Raw genomic sequence first — 19652 nt, forward strand, 5'->3', positions numbered from 1 at the left:
TCTGGGTATATGAAGTGGTATATAAATACTACAAACAAAACTAAGCTAATCTATAGGGTGGTACAGCAGCTTTCAACCCAGTGAGATTCAGGTGAAACAAAGATCTACAGTGTCCCGATAAGGCTCTGTAATGTTATCTACTCTGGTCTGGTTTCCTGAGTCTGAGTGACACTGAAGACTGCCTATCCTTGCTTGACTGCTGGTTGAAGCATTAGCTTGCCTCCAGTCCACCAATCCTAACATTCTGGAGCCTCTTTTTCCACAGAGCTTAAAGCAGCATGAATGGGGGAATACCTGCTCATGGTGTGCCTGTTCATCCCACTTCCGCCTCTTTTAGAAAGGCTGTGCAGGGTTTTTCTTGAATCTTTGCTTTGCCAGAACATACGTAGCTGCCATTCTAAGGAGTCAAGACTATTGGTTCATCCAACTCAATATTGTCTACTCTGAGTGACAGTGGCTCTCCAGGGTTTTAGGCAGGGGGACATCTTCCTGCGTGAGATGCTGGGAATTGAAACTGGGACCTGCTTGCTGCATGCAAGGCAGATACACTACCAATCAGCTAAGATCCCCTAAATCCCTGCACAACATATTGACCAGTATAAAATAAATATTTGTGTGCCATGAGAAGTGGTGCCGATGCCCCAATCAAACCACTTTCAACCGTTTTTAATGTGGATTCTTCCCACGTTTTTTCAGTATGCCTGTGTTTCTCAAACTCATCAGTTACTAGTGTTTATGCACACAGACACCCTATAAGTCTATGGGTACCATATCTGACTAAGACGGAGAGGGTGTACCATAAGACTACAGAATTTCCTCCTCAGGTTTCCCACTCTCAGAAAAGTGCAAAACAAAAACATCTATCAATACTGCTGAGACTGCACCAGAGACTGCTTTACAACAGATGCCAATACAAAATGCTTGCATGCACAAGAATATAATTTGCAGTTCCCAGGATAATTTCAGGGTGGCATTGCCCCATCATAGTTTTCAATTACTTTAATGCATGCATACACAAAACCAAAAAACCCAAACAATAGCACTATTAATTTTGAAACAAAGCCCACAGTCACTCTAGCCAAATATGGAGGGAATTGTTGTCCACGCACTTACTCAGCATTTAACACAGGGTCCAGCAGTAATGGAAATTATGACATTCAGAGGGCATCACCATAAATTTCCTAAGTACACAATCAACCTAATCATCAAATAATTTGTGCCAGCAGTTCCATGCTTGAAATATCCATGCTTGCGGAGTGCACTGAGGATCAGATTTTTTTTTTTTTTTAATGAATGAAATTTGGTCTTAGGTTCATGGAGAGGAAATTGGCTGCAATGATTATTACAGAATCAGAACAAAATGATTTGGGAGATTAGAGAAGAATACACTACTGGAACAAATTGCTGTACTTTCAGAAGGAACAGCATTTAAGTGCACTGCAGGCACCATAAGAAGGGCTTTAGTTTCTTTTTTCCTGGCTAGAGAAGATGGGTCCTTTGATCTACACTTTCCTTGCTCTTCTGCTTCACTCCATACATTATACGTATATACAGTACACACACTCTTGAGCCAGGCAAGACACCATAAAATTAGTATCTTTACTTGTGACACATTTCAAACACAGATATTACTTCCAAATTAGCATGTGCCTTCATAAATGTTGATGTGTGTATTTTGCCCTGTGCACACAGTGTAGGTGCTGAGCACCAGTCAGGGCTTTCTGGCATGAAGGTTGCCCAGCAAAACACATGCTTGGCATTAATCACATATGACAATGCACGCACAGAGGCACGCAAAGTTTCCTACGCCAAAGTCATACCAATACCATTTCCCATATTGTGATGGAGCCCCCAGTTCCCTGCTTGTGTGTGTGTGTTATGTGTTTAATCCTCAAATGCTTTGGGCATCACAGGCAACTCCAACCTTGCATTCAATGATCACAAAATGACATTATGAAACAATTCCATTTGTGGTTAATTTCTCAGACCTAAGATACCAGGGCTTCCTTTGAATAACCTTTCCTCAATATCAGAAGTATGCGTGTTGGCCATGTAGCAAAACCAATCTGAGCATGGTTAAAGACACTCAGTTATTACCTCACATGTTCCAGGGCTGAACCCTCAAGATAAGAACTGGCTCTAATCTGTGGTGAACTCCAACTCAGATTAAGTCCTGGGATTCCATGAGGACATGGACTGACCAAAGGCACGAGGGAGTCTTTGGCCTAAACATAGCCCAATTATCCAGTGCAGTGAGGGAGCAAGTTTTGGAACAGAGCCTCAGCTACATGGGGGCCCTGCAGGACGCAAAACCCCGAACCGAAGTACAGGAGAGCATGATACGTGCTACTTTGCAGAACTCTGTGCCAAAGTGGATCTACTTCACTGCCCTGACCTTTCAGTTGCATCTCATTTCATGAGTTGCTACAAAAGTGCCTGTGCGAGCTGTCCTCTTAGGTGAGCACAGCTTGCCTGGGTTGTGCAGACTCCCCCCTAAGCATCGCTCCCCTTTAAATCAGACAGAGGGGAAACCTGCTGTGTCAGCTGTGACTTTGTTGTGAAGAGTGACCGGCTCCAAAGCTGTTGGCAGAAGGAGGGGTCTTGTAGCGCCAGAACTTGTACTGAAAAAGAGCATTGCTCAAAGGAGACAGTTTAAAAGCCTCTTTTTTCCAAGGGGCAGGAACTGTTCAGGTCCCAGACATCTGGCACAAGGAAAAACAACAACAAAGTTCTGCAATCCCATTGTATAAAATTATAAATATATCTTTATACAGTGGTACCTCGGGTTAAGAACTTAATTCGTTCCGGAGGTCCGTTCTTAACCTGAAACTGTTCTTAACCTGAAGCACCACTTTAGCTAATGGGGCCTCCCGCTGCTGCCGTGCCACCAGAGCACAATTTCTGTTCTCATCCTGAAGCAAAGTTCTTAACCTGAGGTACTATTTCTGGGTTAGCGGAGTCTGTAACCTGAAGCATATGTAACCCGAGGTACCACTGTATAAATATATCTTTATAATTCCAAAATATATAGGAGGCATGCAAAAGTGAAAAAACCCTGGAATAAGGAGGTGTTGCAGGAGTGAGTGTCATAGGGTTGAGTTTGCCTTGTGATAGCTCTGGCATCAATTTAACAGCAACAACAATTTGTTTTTTGTACCCCGCCCATCTGCCTGGGTTGTCCCAGCCACTCTGGGTGGCTTCCAACAGAATATCCAAAAACACAACAGAACTTCACACATTAGAAGCTTCTCAATACACAGCTGCCTTCAAATGTCTATATAATGTTTATTCCTTTGACATCTGATGGGAGGTCATTCCACAAGATGGGCACCACTACAGAGAAGGCCCTTGCTCTGGATGGAAAATGCTAAAGGGAGAGGGCAGAACAGTGATTAGACCAAAAGCCCCTATTTCACCCCTGCGACATATTTTTCCACCTCCTTAAGGACTAATGGAGTCATTCGTGGCAGAGGTGGGGGGGGGGTGGAGAGAAAGCACCTGAAAATAGGCATAATGTTTCATATTATGAATTATGAAATTCATAATTTCAGAGTCCTTGGAATGACTCTGAAATACTACCCAAGTTCTTTTGAATTTTGCTCCTCTTAAATAATGATATTTTACCATTTTAAAGTCCGAAAGAGCTTCATGCTGCAAACTAAATTACCACCCAAACCAGATATTCATTTAGTTCCCCAAAGGGGGATTAACAACAATGACACAAATTGAGATATCTGTGCTGCCTGGCCCCTGACGGAGAGGAAGTGCTTTAAAAGGAGCTGCAATGTAGGATTTCTCAGGCACCTCTCTCTCTCCCAGTGTCTTACTGAACAAAGCTATTTCAATCACCACACAGTGTTCTTACCGTCTTCGTTCTCGTCAAATGGTGGTGACTTGCTGGAGGTGTTTGCGCCCATGTTGGATTTGGCTGGAAGCTCCTCACTTACATCATCCTTTAAATTCAAAGTGCTAAGAGCGAGTTATTAACTCACTCAGAGTTGGCAGATCTGTAGATCTTCCTGCCGGTGGACCCTGGTGGGGAGGGAAAAACAGAAAGGAAGGGGGGGGGGACACAGCTGACATCAAAATTGAAAAACTGTATGAACCACACAAATTTGTCACATTTTGACAGGAGTGTTAATAAAAAAATAAATGGAAGGGGGAGAGGCCCTTAAAAAGGACACACAAGGGCACTGATACTGACAGATTTTTCTCTCTCCTAGGAGTAGACCTATTGGCTTTTCTCTGACTACCTCAACAAGATCACCTCTACCTCTTTGCATGATTCTGCTACGGTGGCTGTCATCTTGCTTTCTATGCAGAACAGCCAAGCTGGTATAAATTCCATTTCATAAATGGAAAAGCATTTCATAAATGCTTATGAAAATCTTAATTCTTTTTCGGACTAAACATGAGAAACAGAGGGTGTGCCACTTCACCTTTGCTGCTCTCATTTGAAAGGAAGCATATTAAACTTTCTTATTGTATTCCCTGAAACTCCCCAAGGAGGAACACAGAACCATGTATATATTTGATCTTTTATTCCTCCAGCGTGTAAGCACAAACCTCTCTATCTGTGGAAAAGTAAGAAATTTGGCTGTCATGATTACTGACTCAGTTTATAATCATGATCCCTGCACTGCTCCCATGAAACCATTTTTATCTTGGTTTTATAGTCCTCATTCTATTTCAATAAAACTTCAACAACAAAAGACCAGAGAGCCCCCACCATGTATATAAAACCAGTTACCAGAAAGCGTCTGTATTCACATCTCTCCTCTTTTTTAAAAAAACACCTGGAAGCTACTTTATGAGGTGGTTAAGTACAATGAACGCATAAATCAGGCTAGATATTTTTCATTATGGTGCCTTGATTCATTGTCTGTTCCGCAGCCTGCTGGCTGCAGGACTGTCTGATACGCAACCCGGAAGCAGGGACCGAACTTCAAGCATTTATGTGTAAACATAATTAATAAGGTCTCAACCTGGCACACGTAAATGCAAGCGATGCAGAAAATGTTACTCCGGCCCCATCAGGTTTAGCAGGCTGAAAAGAAGTGCTTACCCACCTTGGAGGCAAGAAAAGGTTCAGCAAAGGGCAATCAAAACCATCAAAGGGCTGGAGCAGCTCTCCTATGAGGAATGCTTACAGCATTTGAGGTTTTTTAGTTTAGAGAAAAGGTGAGTAAGAGCTAAGGAGAGGCTTGTTAGAGGTGTTTAAGATACAAACGGTGTGGTCAAAGACACGTTCTCCCCCTGTGTCATAATACTAGAACCCAGGGCCAGCCAGTGAAGCTGAATGTTGGATGAGGATGCCAACTACTGCTTCTTTAAACTATGGGATTTCTTTCCACAAAAAGAAGTGATGCTCACCAACCTTGGGCAGCTCTAGGAGGACTAGACAAATTCATGGAGGACAAAGCTGTCAGTGGTTAGGAGCCAAGATGGCTATGCTCTGAGTCTACTGAGCACAGCTTGCCTCTGTGTACTACATCACAAGTGGGGAGAATGCTAATGCACTCATGTCGTGATCTCAGGATTCCCATGGACATCTGATTGGTCACTGTAAGAACAGGATCCTGGACTAGATTGCTCTTTTGTCTGTTTGATCCAGCAGCACTCTTCTTATACTCAATGAGTTGCCTTATTGAGGTCCAGATATGACAGTTCTCTGCTAGAGCCAACATTTTAAAGTCTTGACGTACCATTCAGATTCAGATTCCTACTTTTATCTATCCCCCACAACCCAAAAAACCAAAGAGGGTGTGTGTTTCCATTTGTTAATTTATATGTGGAGATATATAAATAATTACTATCATTTAACTAGAAAAACAGTACATCTCACCATTGTGGGGAAGACAGTGACCAGGGGCCCAGGGGCCTTCAAGTTTTCTATCCGGGTACTAACTATCGATGGGCTACTTTGAGGTTCCCACTTTCCTTTCTCAGGATTATCTCGCTTCAAACTGGACTTGCACCAGGCAGCCCTTCAAATACAGGGCTGACTTCTGTAAAGCAGGACATATCACTATCCTCCTGGGCTGGCTCTCACAGAACTGGAGGTTAGGTGGCAAGGAAGGACGAGGGCACAGGAAGCTGCCACATACAGAGCACTGGTCCCTCTAGCTCAGTTTTTCTACACTGACAGTGGCTCTCCAAGATTTTAGACAGGTGTCTCTTCCAGCCCTGCTTGGAGATGCTGGAGATTGAATCTGGGCTTCTTCTGCTTGCAAGGCAGATGTTCTTCAGCTGAGCCATGGCTCTTCTGCAAAGGACATTATCACAAAGGCCTGTGTCAAAAGTGCACTGGTTATTTAATAATACCTTAGTTCTGTACCAGACATATTTCGTGACAATGGACAGACTCAACTTTTTGCTCAGGGCCCCCCAAATCCTCTCAACATCTTTCAAATGGTGGCACTGATTCAGAAAATAATGGATGCACATGTGAGCAAAGCTGTTTCTGTTGTTGTAAGAGCTCGGCAAAGTTCCCATCATTTCAAAATAAATCAGAGGGGTAATTAAATACTCAGGAAGTTGAAGCAAGCAAAATTGTCTTATGGTTGGACAGCCCAGGTGAAATTCTTAAGGATTTGGGCTTGGATGAAAATTGCTAAGTCACTCCCTTAAGTGGTTAAGACTTTGCAGATAATGGCTGCCTTTGGTTGGCTGAAAACCATTACAGAGGTAGAGATGGGGTAATGAAAGAGTTTTAAGCATATCAGAAGGAAATGGGAAAGAAAACAGAAGGAGAGTCAAGCAGATTGGCTGAAAATACTGCTTAAGAAATTCTTTTCTGTGTTATAGTAGCATGCGCAATATGAAACCTAATCAGGTAATGTAGTTTGAGCAGACTTTTCAGAATTCTGGAAATATTAAGGTTTAAGAATTGGCATGAAAGGTGGAGGGTTGCCAAGGACCAAATATTCACTTTAACTCAACTTTCTTCTGTTTGCTATACAGCAGCTTTAGAATAGTCTTTAGATATTCTGCCTTTTATGGGTTTTTTAAAGTGCTACATGTGTTTGTCACATGGCCACTTGTTTAGCCCTATGTGGCTGACAAAGCTGTTGTATAGCAAACAGAAGAAAGTACCACTCTGCTGAAGAGTTCTGTGCAACCAAAAAGGGAAACAAAAGTTGTGTTCTCTCCCCACAAAAAACACCTGTGTTTTTTAATAGTTAAATAAAATCAGGCAAACATTGTTTTATTGCTGCCGGCTGTACTATTTTACGCATTCTACTTTTAAGTTGGTTTTGCTTTGTTTTGCATGCTCCACTATTTATTTTTGTCCTCTGGCTCCTTGTTTGGTCTTGTTGTGATGTTTTTATGCTTTTATCCACTCTGTACATAATTTCACTTACTATTATTTATAAATAAATACTAAAATTTCAGCTTCTGACGCTGATCAAGCTGTGGTCATCTTCCTCTCTTCTGGTCTTTCATACACATTTCGGTTTCAGGCTCTCACATGGAAGAAGGACCAAGCTTGTATTCTGCTGCTACACAGCATAAGACCCAAGCCAATGGATCCAAATTACAAGAAAGGAGATTCTGACAAAACATTAGGAAGAACTTCCTGATGGTAAGAGCTGTTCAACAGTGGAGTGGACTCCCTTCAAGAGGTGGTGAACTCTCCTTCCTTGGAAGTTTTTGAACAGAGGTTTGGGTGGCCATCACCCATGGATGCTTTAGTTGAGATTCCTGCATTGCAGGGGATAGACTAGATGACCCTTGGGGGATCCCTTCCAACTCTACAGTTCTATGATTCTTTCATGCTCTCCTACTACCTAAACCAGCTTTAATCCAAACAGATTTAAAGGAAACTTGCTGCCAGGTGCCTTGATTCAAGAACACCAGAGAAACCATTAAATACAGTGGTACCTCAGGTTAGGAACTTAATTCGATCTGGGTCCGTTCTTAACCTGAAACGTGTTCTTAACCTGAGGTACAACTTTAGCTAATGGGGCCTCCCGCCGCTGCCACCGCACGACTTCTGTTCTCATCCTGAAGTAAAGTTCTTAACCCGAGGTACTATTTCTGGGTTAGCGGAGTCTGTAACCTGAAGCGTCTGTAACCTGAAGTGTCTGTACACACCTAGACTTAAACTCAGATACACAGGCCACAATGCTGCACATAATTACACTTCAGCACCACTGATGCCTGATCTGTTGCCATAATTTTTTATAAGCCCTAAAAAAGGTACCAACCAGCCAGTCTTATGTATCCTCAAGAAATCCCATTCAAGAAGCTGCTACTCTCCTTAGTCCCTGTGTGAGTGAAACTCTGAAGCAATGTTGCATCAAGGAGCATCTTTGGGGGTACAAGGAGCTTGGGAAGGAAAAAGCTTGTGAAGAGGGGTATCCGAAAGGTAAAACTTGCTGAATGACTTTTTTTTCAGAAGGAAAAGCCTCAAGATCACACATATTTTTATAAGGTTCACATTTTGTCTTGGGAGTCAAACAATGTTTTGTTTTGTTTTTATTTTCAATGCAGAATCATAACAAAAATTACAAACATTGAATCCAAAATAATACTATACAAAAAAAAGGAACATACAAAAAAAAGGAAAAAACAACAAAGGAAACAAAATTAAGCTAAACATAAACAAAAAAGTACACATCTACAGAAAAAAACCATATCATTACGTACATAAACATGTGTTGACTTCCTTCCTTTGTTCTAAGACCTCAAAAAATTTACTCTTACTATATTGTTGTGTCTAATTAGATTACTTCCACCTTTGTGGGAGTCAAACAATGTTATGTCCTTTTGATGCATTAAGTAGTGGTGACAATGGCCTGGTTTGCACGGCACAAGAAGCCAAACTATGGCTTACTGGGGATGGCACAAAGGTGTGGGATCCTGAAGGGGCTTGCAACCACTTTGCTCCTAACCAGTTTTGCTTCTGCGCAGCCCTTAGGCTTGGGGTTCAGCTCTCTCCTTGCTAACCACAAGCTATAGCCAAGAACAAACCCTGGCTACAGCTCACGGTTAGTGTAGAGAAAACTTAACCATGAACCAATTTGGGAAGAAGCACTTAGCCAAACCCTGTCTTAGGATAGCATAGTAGTAAATAAGAGGGAAGTGCAAAGCAGTTGTCCTGGTAAGTCATAGCATGGACATGCAATAAGTGAATCAGGATAGTCATGAAGAAAAGCCACATTTTCACATATATTTCTATTAATAGCCAACTCTTCCTTTAGTAGGCTCAAGGCAACTTTTCTTGGTTTCAGTGACTGTTCACCCAAGTGCAGAACAAGCCCATACCTACCTAGCTTTAACAAAGTCAAAGCATTAAGTGTCCCTGGATTATTCATTCGCACCTCAGGCTGACCAACCTCTGGCACATACTAAATGAAGAGTCATAGATGCGGCATCCAGAGACATATGCATGACCATTAACAGCACAATTTTCTCTGTTGCTGCTTGCATCCATCCAGTTCACACATGCAAAAATGCACTCAGCAGGGCTTCTCATGTGTAGAAGAGAACAGGGTGTGTGAACTGAGAATGAAACATAAACTGCTCTAATATTTTTACACCCCACTTTGTTGGGAGTAAAGATGATTTCCGCATAAAGCATGCTCTGACTATTGATCTAGTAGTAAAACAAAAGTGCTGCCATCATCACAACCTTTTCACAGGGCCCAAACGTGCAAAGTGCAGAGCTGAGATTTGGCTGAAGGCGCTGAGGAAAAAAGCGGAACTTCCCTCACTTAGGGGAGGCCCCCTAGTTCAGTGCTAGAGCAGGAATGCAGAGGTTTCCAGCACTTCCAGTTAAAAAGGTCAGGTGGAAAGTGATAGGAAAGATCTCTCCCAAGACTCTGGATAGCAGCTGACAGTCAGGGTAGGCAATACTGAGCTAGATGGATGAACATTTTGACCTAATCTAAGGCAGCTTCCGCTCGGTCACTAGTGAGTCCTCTCTCCAAAGCATGTTACAAATCTCAGAAAGGTCCTTATGAAGCTCAGATTGCCATAACCTGTATCCATAACCTGTACTAGAAATGCACCTGACCTAGGAAAACAGCAACCTGCCTTATTCCAAAATCAGAATCTTTGTCCACCTAGTCCAGTATTGCCCACACTGACTGGAAGCAATGCTCCAGGGTTTGGGGCAGTGGGTGGTCCCAGCCCTACCTGGAGATACCAGGAATTGAACATGGGAACTTTGCAAATGCAGAGTTTGTGCCTCGCCACTGAGATATGGTCCTTCCCAATAAAGCTTGTTTTAATGAAAGCCCAATAATTAGTTAATTGTCTGATTTAAGAACCATATTTCCTTCTACTATTCTTTTCTTCTTAAAGATAGCTAAGAAACAAACACCTTGGACAAAGCCAAGAACCGCCCTGAGACCTCCAGGTATAAGGTGGTATATAAATTAAATAAATAAGTAAAAATAATACAGTCATCTATTTTGAAACAACAAGAATCTTGCTCACAGAGAAGGAAGAATTGGGAGAATGCTTCCCCCATTGCAGTGAAAAATGCTACAGTAAAGATTAGTGCTTCTCCTGACCTGAAGAGAAAGAGAGGAAAAACACAGCATGCATGACATTATGCGGTGATATCATCCATAAAACAGGATGCTAAAATTATGTCTCATCATAAGTAGCTATAAAAGTCAGTTGCCATATCATTTATGTGCACTTGTTAAATAGAAACATACAAGCCTTATTGATGTCCTTCCTGGTAGACCACTGACACACAGACATCTCAGAAGGGATTCAGGCCTCGCCTTTCAAAATTGTGGGTTGTTTGGGGGCTTTTTCATTTGCCAAGTTTCAATAGTTTCAAGGATACTTAGTGACGCTGATATGCATGTTGTTATTAAAACCTTCTATTACTTATCACCCCAGTTTAGGTATTTTTTTCCTCACCAATTTCCCAATTTATGTTGTTTAATCCTAAATATGTTTTCTTAGATATAAGTCCCACTGTGTTCAATAGGGTTTGCGTCCTATAAGTATATTTAGAATTGCAGCCTAACGGAGCCTTACCCAGAAGTAAGTCCCACTGAGTTCAAGGTTAAGTGGGTACAGGAGCCTGCCTATATCTTTTAAATAATTGCTATCTTCTTAAAGTTTTTTATCCCTATTATATAAATTATAATAAAAATAAAGAACCCTCCACATAATCTCCAGAAGAAATCAAAATGTCAATGTGTTGAACAAAGTGTTTCTACATCTATTCATGCAAGCATTTTTTTTAAGGATGGGTGGAAAAAAATACCAAGATTTCATGGGTAAGTGGCAGGGTTTTGAACATCTCATAAGGTGATCTCCAACCAAATTGTATCCAGAGTAGACCTAGTGAAATTAAAAAGCTTAGGTATCTTAAGAACACTGTTTTCAATGGGTCTCCTCTGGGTATGATTAGCTTTGGAGAGCACACATACTAATTTTTTATGCGTCACAAATATACATTTTAATGGCTTAGGTAATTGAGAGACAGGAATCCATAAGCCCTTGTATACTTTGCTACGGCTTTTGTCGACAATTCAAAACATTGCTGAACTTTATTAATCGGTCACTGCACATCTCCTCAGGGTTCCAGCTTTTTAATGCTCTGATGTTATCCCTTTATTGATCACAATATTCATGGTTCCATTAATGGAACAGTAAACAGACTAATAACTGGAGGAGAGAAAGGGGGGACAGAAGGGGACTTAGTATGGGGGTAAATCAAAACCATTGATTTAATTAGCATAGCACTTCCTTGCTGAGACCCCATGCATGCAAAGATGTCAAAGTAAAACCATAACAGTACTTGGCTCTTTATAAAAAAAAAGTTATTCAGCTGCTGAGAATGAAAATCATGAAATAAAAATTATGGCTTTATGCTAAAGCTGTTGGATTTGTGAGAATTAAATAGTTATTTCGAAGAAAATGAATCATAGTTCTACAGTTTTTAAATACTTTAAAAGGTCGGGGAGATGCAAATATAAAATACTGTGGTTTAGGAATAAACTTGGGTCATTAAAAAAACCAACCTTTTGTCTCTAAAACTCTTATACTGAGGCTGGATCTAGCTAGACACATCAAAGAAGCGGTTCAGTTAAAAGCGTTGTAAATTTAAACAGGGAAAACAGGTAGAGAAAAGGAGGGGCTTCACAGCGCCATCTGGCGGCATAACGTTATATCGCATATGCAACGCATATAAATCGCTTTTTATTTACCAATCTAGCTGAGTCCCTTTTAGGTTTGACCCACTGAAACCCTTGAATTTCAACCCATACTGTTCCACAGTGTTCTGACCCCCAACTTGCTTCCGATACCCCTGCAGATGCACACAAGAACAAGGACTTCAGTTAAAAGTATTCAGTTAGCTTGACCCAGAATTATTCTTTCAGGGCACACACACCTAGCACTATTCAAGCTGCAAGCGCTTGTCCTGCTACTGGCAACTGCAGTTGGAGTCTTCGCTAGGGATATGTAAACATTCAAAGTTACTAACCATGAGCGGGGGGCGGAAAGTTAACTTCTCTAGAAGCCAGCATCCTTATAAAAGAATGCCCAAAACCATAGGGGCATCGATAAGCGAGAGAGAGCGCTACTTCCTGGTTGGAAACCTTAGAGGGTGAAGCGAAAACAAAAGCTACCTTTCTTACCTTGTTTTAGGGAGGGCAGAAAGACCAGAGAACGGAAGCCAGCATCAACAGCAACAACCTGAAGCTGCGGAGCAAGAGGAACCGGGAGAGGTGAGTGCGCTGGCGCGGACTGACACTTTGTGGGTGGCTTTTGCCTGCCCAGGTTCCTTTTTGCAGGATCTCGGCTGGAGGCAAGGACACTTGGGAGAAGAGCCCGAGCCGCTATTGCAGGGAAGTTTCCCCTCTTGCAGATTGCAGGAGGAGCCTGCGGTAGTCACAAGGGGGGTGAAACAAAGCAGACAACAGCAGCGGTTGCAAAGACGCACATAAACGCGCGCAGAGGACAGGAAATAAAAAAAAGTCGGAAGGAGAGGAGAACGAGCAGGAGGGGATCTTCAGAGAGAGAGAGAGAGATACGGTAGAAGCAGCGGCCAGCCACTGCAACTGTAGTTAACGCTGTGATCGAATTGGCAGCGTTTCTGCAACTGCAGACGAATCAAAAGCACGCCGGCCGGGTCCGCCTGACACACCGTGTCGCTTAAAGGCTTTATGCAGATCAGCACTTTCCAGAGATCCTTTAAGTAGTTGCTTGGGGGCGAGGACAGTCTCCCTTTCCCCCCTTTTTCTTTCTAGGCAGGAACCCCCAGCATCCCAATGAGAAAGCATGAAAAGAATGCAAATGATGCTGCAAAGACTGTTACTGGCGTTTCATTGGCAAAGGGATTTTAGGACCATTGAGCGAGAATCTCCTCTCCGCCCCCAGATATCTGCATTAAAACCATGCATCTCATGCAGCACTTCTCGCGTCCCATGCACGGTGGCTTCGGTTCCGGCCAGGAACCGAGCTAGCTCTTTTGGCCTGAATCCAGCACGGCCTGTAAGCGCACAGGTAGGGCTAATGGTTCGTGAAATTGCCCCCGGGCTTGAAAATAACTTCAGAGCGTGCCTGCCTAGGTATTGCGAGGGGCATCAGGACCAATGACATGAAGCCTGCATAAGCCATCAGTTGCTCACGTTTCTCCGAGAGGCGAGAGGAGAGCCACTCCCTTAAACCGTGCAATCCCTTCTCCAAATTGGAGGAGGGCGTGTCAGCATCTGCGCTCCTGAAATGTAGAATCTGAGGACCGCTTAGGACACAGGAACCTTGCATCAAGTGCATGGTGGTCCTTGGAAGTGCTACTTTTGCGCATCTGCTTTACCTCTAAACTGCGCAGTTAAACATTAATTGGTGTGGTTATTCAGCTACTAAAGCACTTGTCCACCAATTTATTGATGGAGCTGGCAACAAGCCAAAGTCTGGGATAAGGGTACTTGGTCCAGACATGTAACAAAAAGGCATTCATTCTCCTCCTGCACCCAATGTCCCGAGTGCGGGTAACCTCTGGAATGTGGCTTGTTCTCCAGCTTGAATCAAAAGCTAGCAGGTTGAAAAATAAGGTATGCGAAACCATTTAGACTTTCATTTCTATACCAAGAGCTACTTTTAAAGAAAGGTGACCGTTTTGCTACAACAATCAACATCAACGTGTCTTTTAAGTCTGGTGGTTTTGAGCTGCAGTCATATGCTCACTTGGTAAGTGGGTTTTACTTCTGAGTAAACGTATAGGATTGGGCAAGGCACTCGGGAAGCCGGGGAGAACTTCACTGTCTCCCTAAGGAATTCCTCCATCCAGGTAAAGTCCAGTGCCACCTAGTGACTACCTATACAGTATAATGATGTAGTCAGTATAGTATGTATTAAGTTGCAACTTTTGACACACTTAAGAGAAAGTGTACTTTTCCTTCATGGTCCTCAGAGACACTTTAACTGAGGCTTTACAATATGTAAATTTATGTAGATTTAATCAGTCAATTAATTCATCAGTTAAAAGCCGGATAACTCAGAGGGTTTCATAATATGTAAATTTATTTACATGTAATCAGTTAATTATTTCATCACTTAAAAGCCAGATAATTAATTGATTAAAAATTATTGAGAGGTTGACAGCACGAGTGATGATACTTAATTTCCTTATCAAAGAGTTACATGCAAATTGATGGTATTCCATTAAGCAACAAAAATGATTTGTGAAGTGTCTTTCAAAAATTTAAACCTGCTATCATATAGGTTTTATATTTCAATCATTCCCTTGCAGAACAATAACAGAGAAATAGTTATTTTTTTTTAAAAAAAAGATATTTATTAAAGATTTTACACATTAAATTCACCAAACACATATAAAACCATCACCCAAATCCAACAAACAAAGAAAAACAGAAAAAAGCAAAAAGATTAACATATAATAGAAAACATACAACAAAATCAAATATCCAAAAACCATATTATCTTAACCTTTTGGACTTCCTCACATCTCCCATTCCTGCGTTCCCAATTTTAAAATTATAGACAGCAATTTATCACCTTATTTCAACTCCTATTTTGTAGTTTTCAAATATTATGTCGCCAACTCTAAATATATTTATCAAATACTTAAATGCTTAATTTAGACATAATGTTATTCCAAAATTTATCTTTTTCTCAGATCTCACTTATTCTCATATTTCTTTCAACTAAATTACTGGTGCCGTGTTATTTTCAGTTCTGCATCCTTCTTAACACTCATACAATTTACAATGTTTTTGTAAGTAGTCCTTAAACTTTTTCCAGTCCTCTTCCACTGCCTCTTCTCCCAGGTCTCGGATTCTGCCAGTCATTTCTGCCAGTTCCATGTAGTCTATCAGTTGCGTCTGCCATTCTTCCACGGTGGGCAAATCTTGGGTCTTCCAATATTTTGCAATAAGTATTCTTGCTGCTGTTGTTGCATACATAAAGAAAGTTTGATCCTTCTTTAACACCCTCTGACCAACAATACCCAAAAGGAAGGCCTCTGGCTTCTTAGAGAAGGTATACTTAAATACCTTTTTCAGTTCATTATATATCATTTCCCAGAAAGCCTTAACCCTAGGGCAAGTCCACCAGAGGTGAAAGAATGTTCCTTCAGTTTCCCTACATTTCCAACATTTATTATCAGGCAGGTGATATATTTTTGCAAGCTTGACTGGGGTCATGTACCACCTATATATCATTTTCATAACATTTTCATAACAGAGAAATAGTTATTTTTACCTAGTATTTGTAGGTATCATGAAAAGGGAAAGGAAGGATAAGAAACCAATCCTCCCAGTTTTAAAGACTGGGAAAAGATAATAGTTACTTTCCTATAACTAATCTTCACAGTGGCTCTAGCCAAGCATTCATTGTGCAAAGTGAAATTCTACTCATAGCACCTCACTCTCTCCCTCAGGACACTCATTTACAGAAAGAACCTAGTTACATTGGAACTGATAGAATTTAGGGAAATCCACACAGCCTGCGACAACCCTAAGCTATGAATGAAAGGCTTCTACAGGAAAGACAGGAAAATAGGGTGGATTCCATATGCAACTTGAAGCACAGGTCAAGTTACTGCTTCATACTATATGTATGGAGTATGACCATCTTTTATTTGAGGGGGTAGATATGTCAGAGTTTCAGTAGTTAAACTGATCCCACAGAATAAAAATATCTCCCCTCTTATTTTTTATTAGGTGAGAGAAGATATATTTTGGGTGGCACAGTACTTTTTACATAGATGTTCAGAGCAAAAATAATACTGTGGGCTAAGATGTCATGGAGATTACCAAGTACACAATCTGAGCCAGTTTGCTCCCCTTAGGAATGGCATAGAGGGGAAATTCTGCCCACATACTACCTGTGCCATCAATGCAGCACCAAGGGTGAGGAAAACACACACATCTGGGCCAATTCTCACTTCTTGTAAAGATGGAGAAAGCTTCTTGGGGCAGAGATGCCATAGAGTGTGTGGAGCTAAATTTTACCAGTTTAGGTCAGTGTGGAGGATGAAAGGAGAGGCAAACCTTATGCTTCTAGGCAAGTTCCCAGCCTCCAGTTAAATTGTAATGGTGGTAAGCAGTAATGACATTTAGCATTGTCTGCTCTCTCTCCCATCAGCTCACTTTAATAGGGGCAATTTTTCATAGTGGCTGCCACAGGTGGAAAAGGCAAAGACTGAATCCGCCTTGGCTCCCTCTTTCGCAACTGGAGGGGGGAGGGGTGTGCACTTTTTGCAGTGCTATACTTTTTAGAAGGCTAAAGAGGTGAGCTTATTGGACTCACTCCCCAAACAATTCAGGCACTGGTGTTAAATCCAGATGTGACACTAGATTTCGGGTGGTATGGATGGTTACCCCACACATGGGGTGCCAAATAACAAGAACAGCAATAGTGTGAGATCCATAAAAAGAAACTGTACCACAATGGAATTGTTGTAAAAATAAGTATTGCTGGAAGGGCACCAAATTTTGTCCTCACTCAGGGCACCATATTACCAAATCTGTCCCTGCACTAAATGCAGCATTTGAAGTTATTTTGTTTTAACAAAAATCACCACCCCCCCCCCACCTAGGCTAATATTACCAATGGGAGACTTCCTTCCACCAAGTAGCAGCAGCTTCAAGGGCACAGATATTCCACTGAGGCTGCACTCCATCAGGCACGAAAGGGTGGAAAAATTTTCCCCCCACAAGTTATGGTGCTGACAAAATCCATGCCTGGTGGTTGCTGTTAACTTTAACTTTAACAACAACAACTTTTAAATTCCCAAACGCAAAACATTTAGCATCACATCTATTTTGGCCTTGTGATTGGACTCTGTACCAGCCTTGCAGCCTAATCACATGCATGTTTATAGTTGGATATATGTCCCACTGTGTTCAACAACTCTTACTCCCAAATAATTGGGAACAAGCTTGCATGCTGAGACTGTATTGCAAAATAATAATTCCATGACAGCCAGCGTGATTCAGTGATCAGTAAGCTGAACCTCTGTCTTGACAATCAAAGTTAGTAAGCTTGCTTGGCTATGTATATGTTGTGTGAACTATAAATTGGGAACAGTTATTTCACATGGTGGTTGTGAGGTAAACGCCGCAAAGCAGTTTGCACATTAAAAGGCCATAGAACAAAGTTTTAGAAGTTCAGCTGTTTTTCTGGAAATGTTTGCTGCCCTCTAATGGGGATAAAGCAGCATGGCATACAAAAGGAGCACCAGCAGCCTGCCATTATGAAGCTACTTTATACTGCATTAGATCACCAGTCATCTAGCCCAGTGCCGCCTACTTTGACTGGTAGCAACTTTTCACCAATCCCTAACCCCACTCTGAGTCTGCAGAAGAGTCTGGGAAGATGTAGTTCACCATTTTGCCATTTTTTTTGACCTACACAGATACAGTATTTTTCTTATCTTTTGGCTATTATGTACCCAGTGTTACAAATTTCAGTTTGGTATGAGGTTGATATTTTCCTGGTTTTCCTTTACAAATAATTTTTATGTGATTAGCTTCAGTTACTGACACTCATTCTAAGGCATTCAGGTATGTTCCAAAATACAACCGCCAAACATTCAGAGGCAATTTGAATTATATTTACTGTTTCTTTTTTTGTGACAACAGATCCTCAATAGAAATGCAATGCTATAGCAGCAATTTAAACAGCAGTTGATATCAATTCAATGTATGTATTCACTTATTTACATTTACTAACCCCCTCCCCCCCACCTGATTACAACATCTCCCCAGAATATGCAAATAAAAATGTTTCTCTAAAAACTAACTTGCAAGTCAGAAACAAAAAAATAATGTCCCTCAAATCTCTCCTAATTATCATTATAATAATCTATTCTAAATCCTAAACCTACCTTTTTCTTGTATAGTCAAAAGTACGCAGCACATCATCATTATTCTTGTAAAGAAGCTGGTAAAATGCGGTCTTGACTATGCTACCACTCAGTGGATTTGTAACTGGCTGACTGACCGAACCCAAAGGGTGCTCATCAATGGTTCCTCTTCATCCTGGAGAAGAGTGACTAGTGGGGTGCCACAGGGTTCTGTCTTGGGCCCGGTCTTATTCAACATCTTTATCAACGACTTGGATGATGGACTCATGAGCATCCTGATCAAATTTGCAGATGACACCAAACTGGGAGGGGTGGCTAACACCCCAGAGGACAGGATCACACTTCAAAACGACCTTGACAGATTAGAGAACTGGGCAAAAACAAACAAGATGAACTTTAACAGGGAGAAATGTAAAGTATTGCACTTGGGCAAAAAAAATGAGAGGCACAAATACAAGATGGGTGACACCTGGCTTGAGAGCAGTACATGTGAAAAGGATCTAGGAGTCTTGGTTGACCACAAACTTGACATGAGCCAACAGTGTGATGCGGCAGCTTAAAAAGCCAATGCAATTCTGGGCTGCATCAATAGGAGTATAGCATCTAGATCAAGGGAAGTAATAGTGCCACTGTATTCTGCTCTGGTCAGACCTCACCTGGAGTACTGTGTCCAGTTCTGGGCACCACAATTCAAGAAGGACACTGACAAACTGGAACGTGTCCAGAGGAGGGCAACCAAAATGGTCAAAGGCCTGGAAACAATGCCTTATGAGGAACGGCTAAGGGAGCTGGGCATGTTTAGCCTGGAGAAGAGGAGGTTAAGGGGTGATATGATAGCCATGTTCAAATATATAAAAGGATGTCACATAGAGGAGGGAGAAAGGTTGTTTTCTGCTGCTCCAGAGAAGCGGACACGGAGCAATGGATTCAAACTACAAGAAAGAAGATTCCACCTAAACATTAGGAAGAACTTCCTGACAGTAAGAGCTGTTCGACAGTGGAATTTGCTGCCAAGGAGTGTGGTGGAGTCTCCTTCTCTGGAGGTCTTTAAGCAGAGGCTTGACAACCATATGTCAGGAGTGCTCTGATGGTGTTTCCTGCTTGGCAGGGGGTTGGACTCGATGGCCCTTGTGGTCTCTTCCAACTCTATGATTCTATGATTCTATGATTCTATGATTATGTCCTAGGGATAATGCCAAAGTTTTTGGATAATAGTTGTTTGAAAAACAACCTACAGAATTGGTATTCTTTTGATGAAGGTATGAAGTGAATGGAGTACCAATGATGGATAGCTAGAAGCTTTAAGGTTCATTATCTTCAAACAATCTACTACAGGATACGAGCA

At 41.7% G+C, this 19652-nt stretch overlaps 1 protein-coding gene across 3 annotated transcripts in view; it reads right to left on the reverse strand.

Annotated features, from left to right (window-relative positions):
- Positions 1-13681, reverse strand: part of STK32A (serine/threonine kinase 32A) — a 74526-nt gene extending 60845 nt beyond the window's left edge. Inside the window, exons 1-2 of one of the 3 annotated variants that reach the window (XM_083487830.1) lie at positions 12615-13681; positions 3866-4032 (exon numbers count right to left, since the gene is read on the reverse strand). In XM_083487830.1, the coding sequence (XP_083343956.1) occupies positions 3866-3917 (52 nt within the window). In that variant the 5' untranslated portion in view covers positions 3918-4032; positions 12615-13681. Of the gene's footprint in view, positions 1-3865; positions 4033-11996; positions 12020-12367; positions 12404-12614 lie in introns of those variants that run through there. The other 2 variants (XM_083487831.1, XM_083487832.1) reach the window with 2 other exon arrangements.
- Positions 13682-19652: the final 5971 nt, after the last annotated feature.

The sequence above is a fragment of the Podarcis liolepis genome (genome assembly GCF_965112155.1).
Source record: "Podarcis liolepis genome assembly, chromosome: 2".
Taxonomy (NCBI): domain Eukaryota; kingdom Metazoa; phylum Chordata; class Lepidosauria; order Squamata; family Lacertidae; genus Podarcis; species Podarcis liolepis.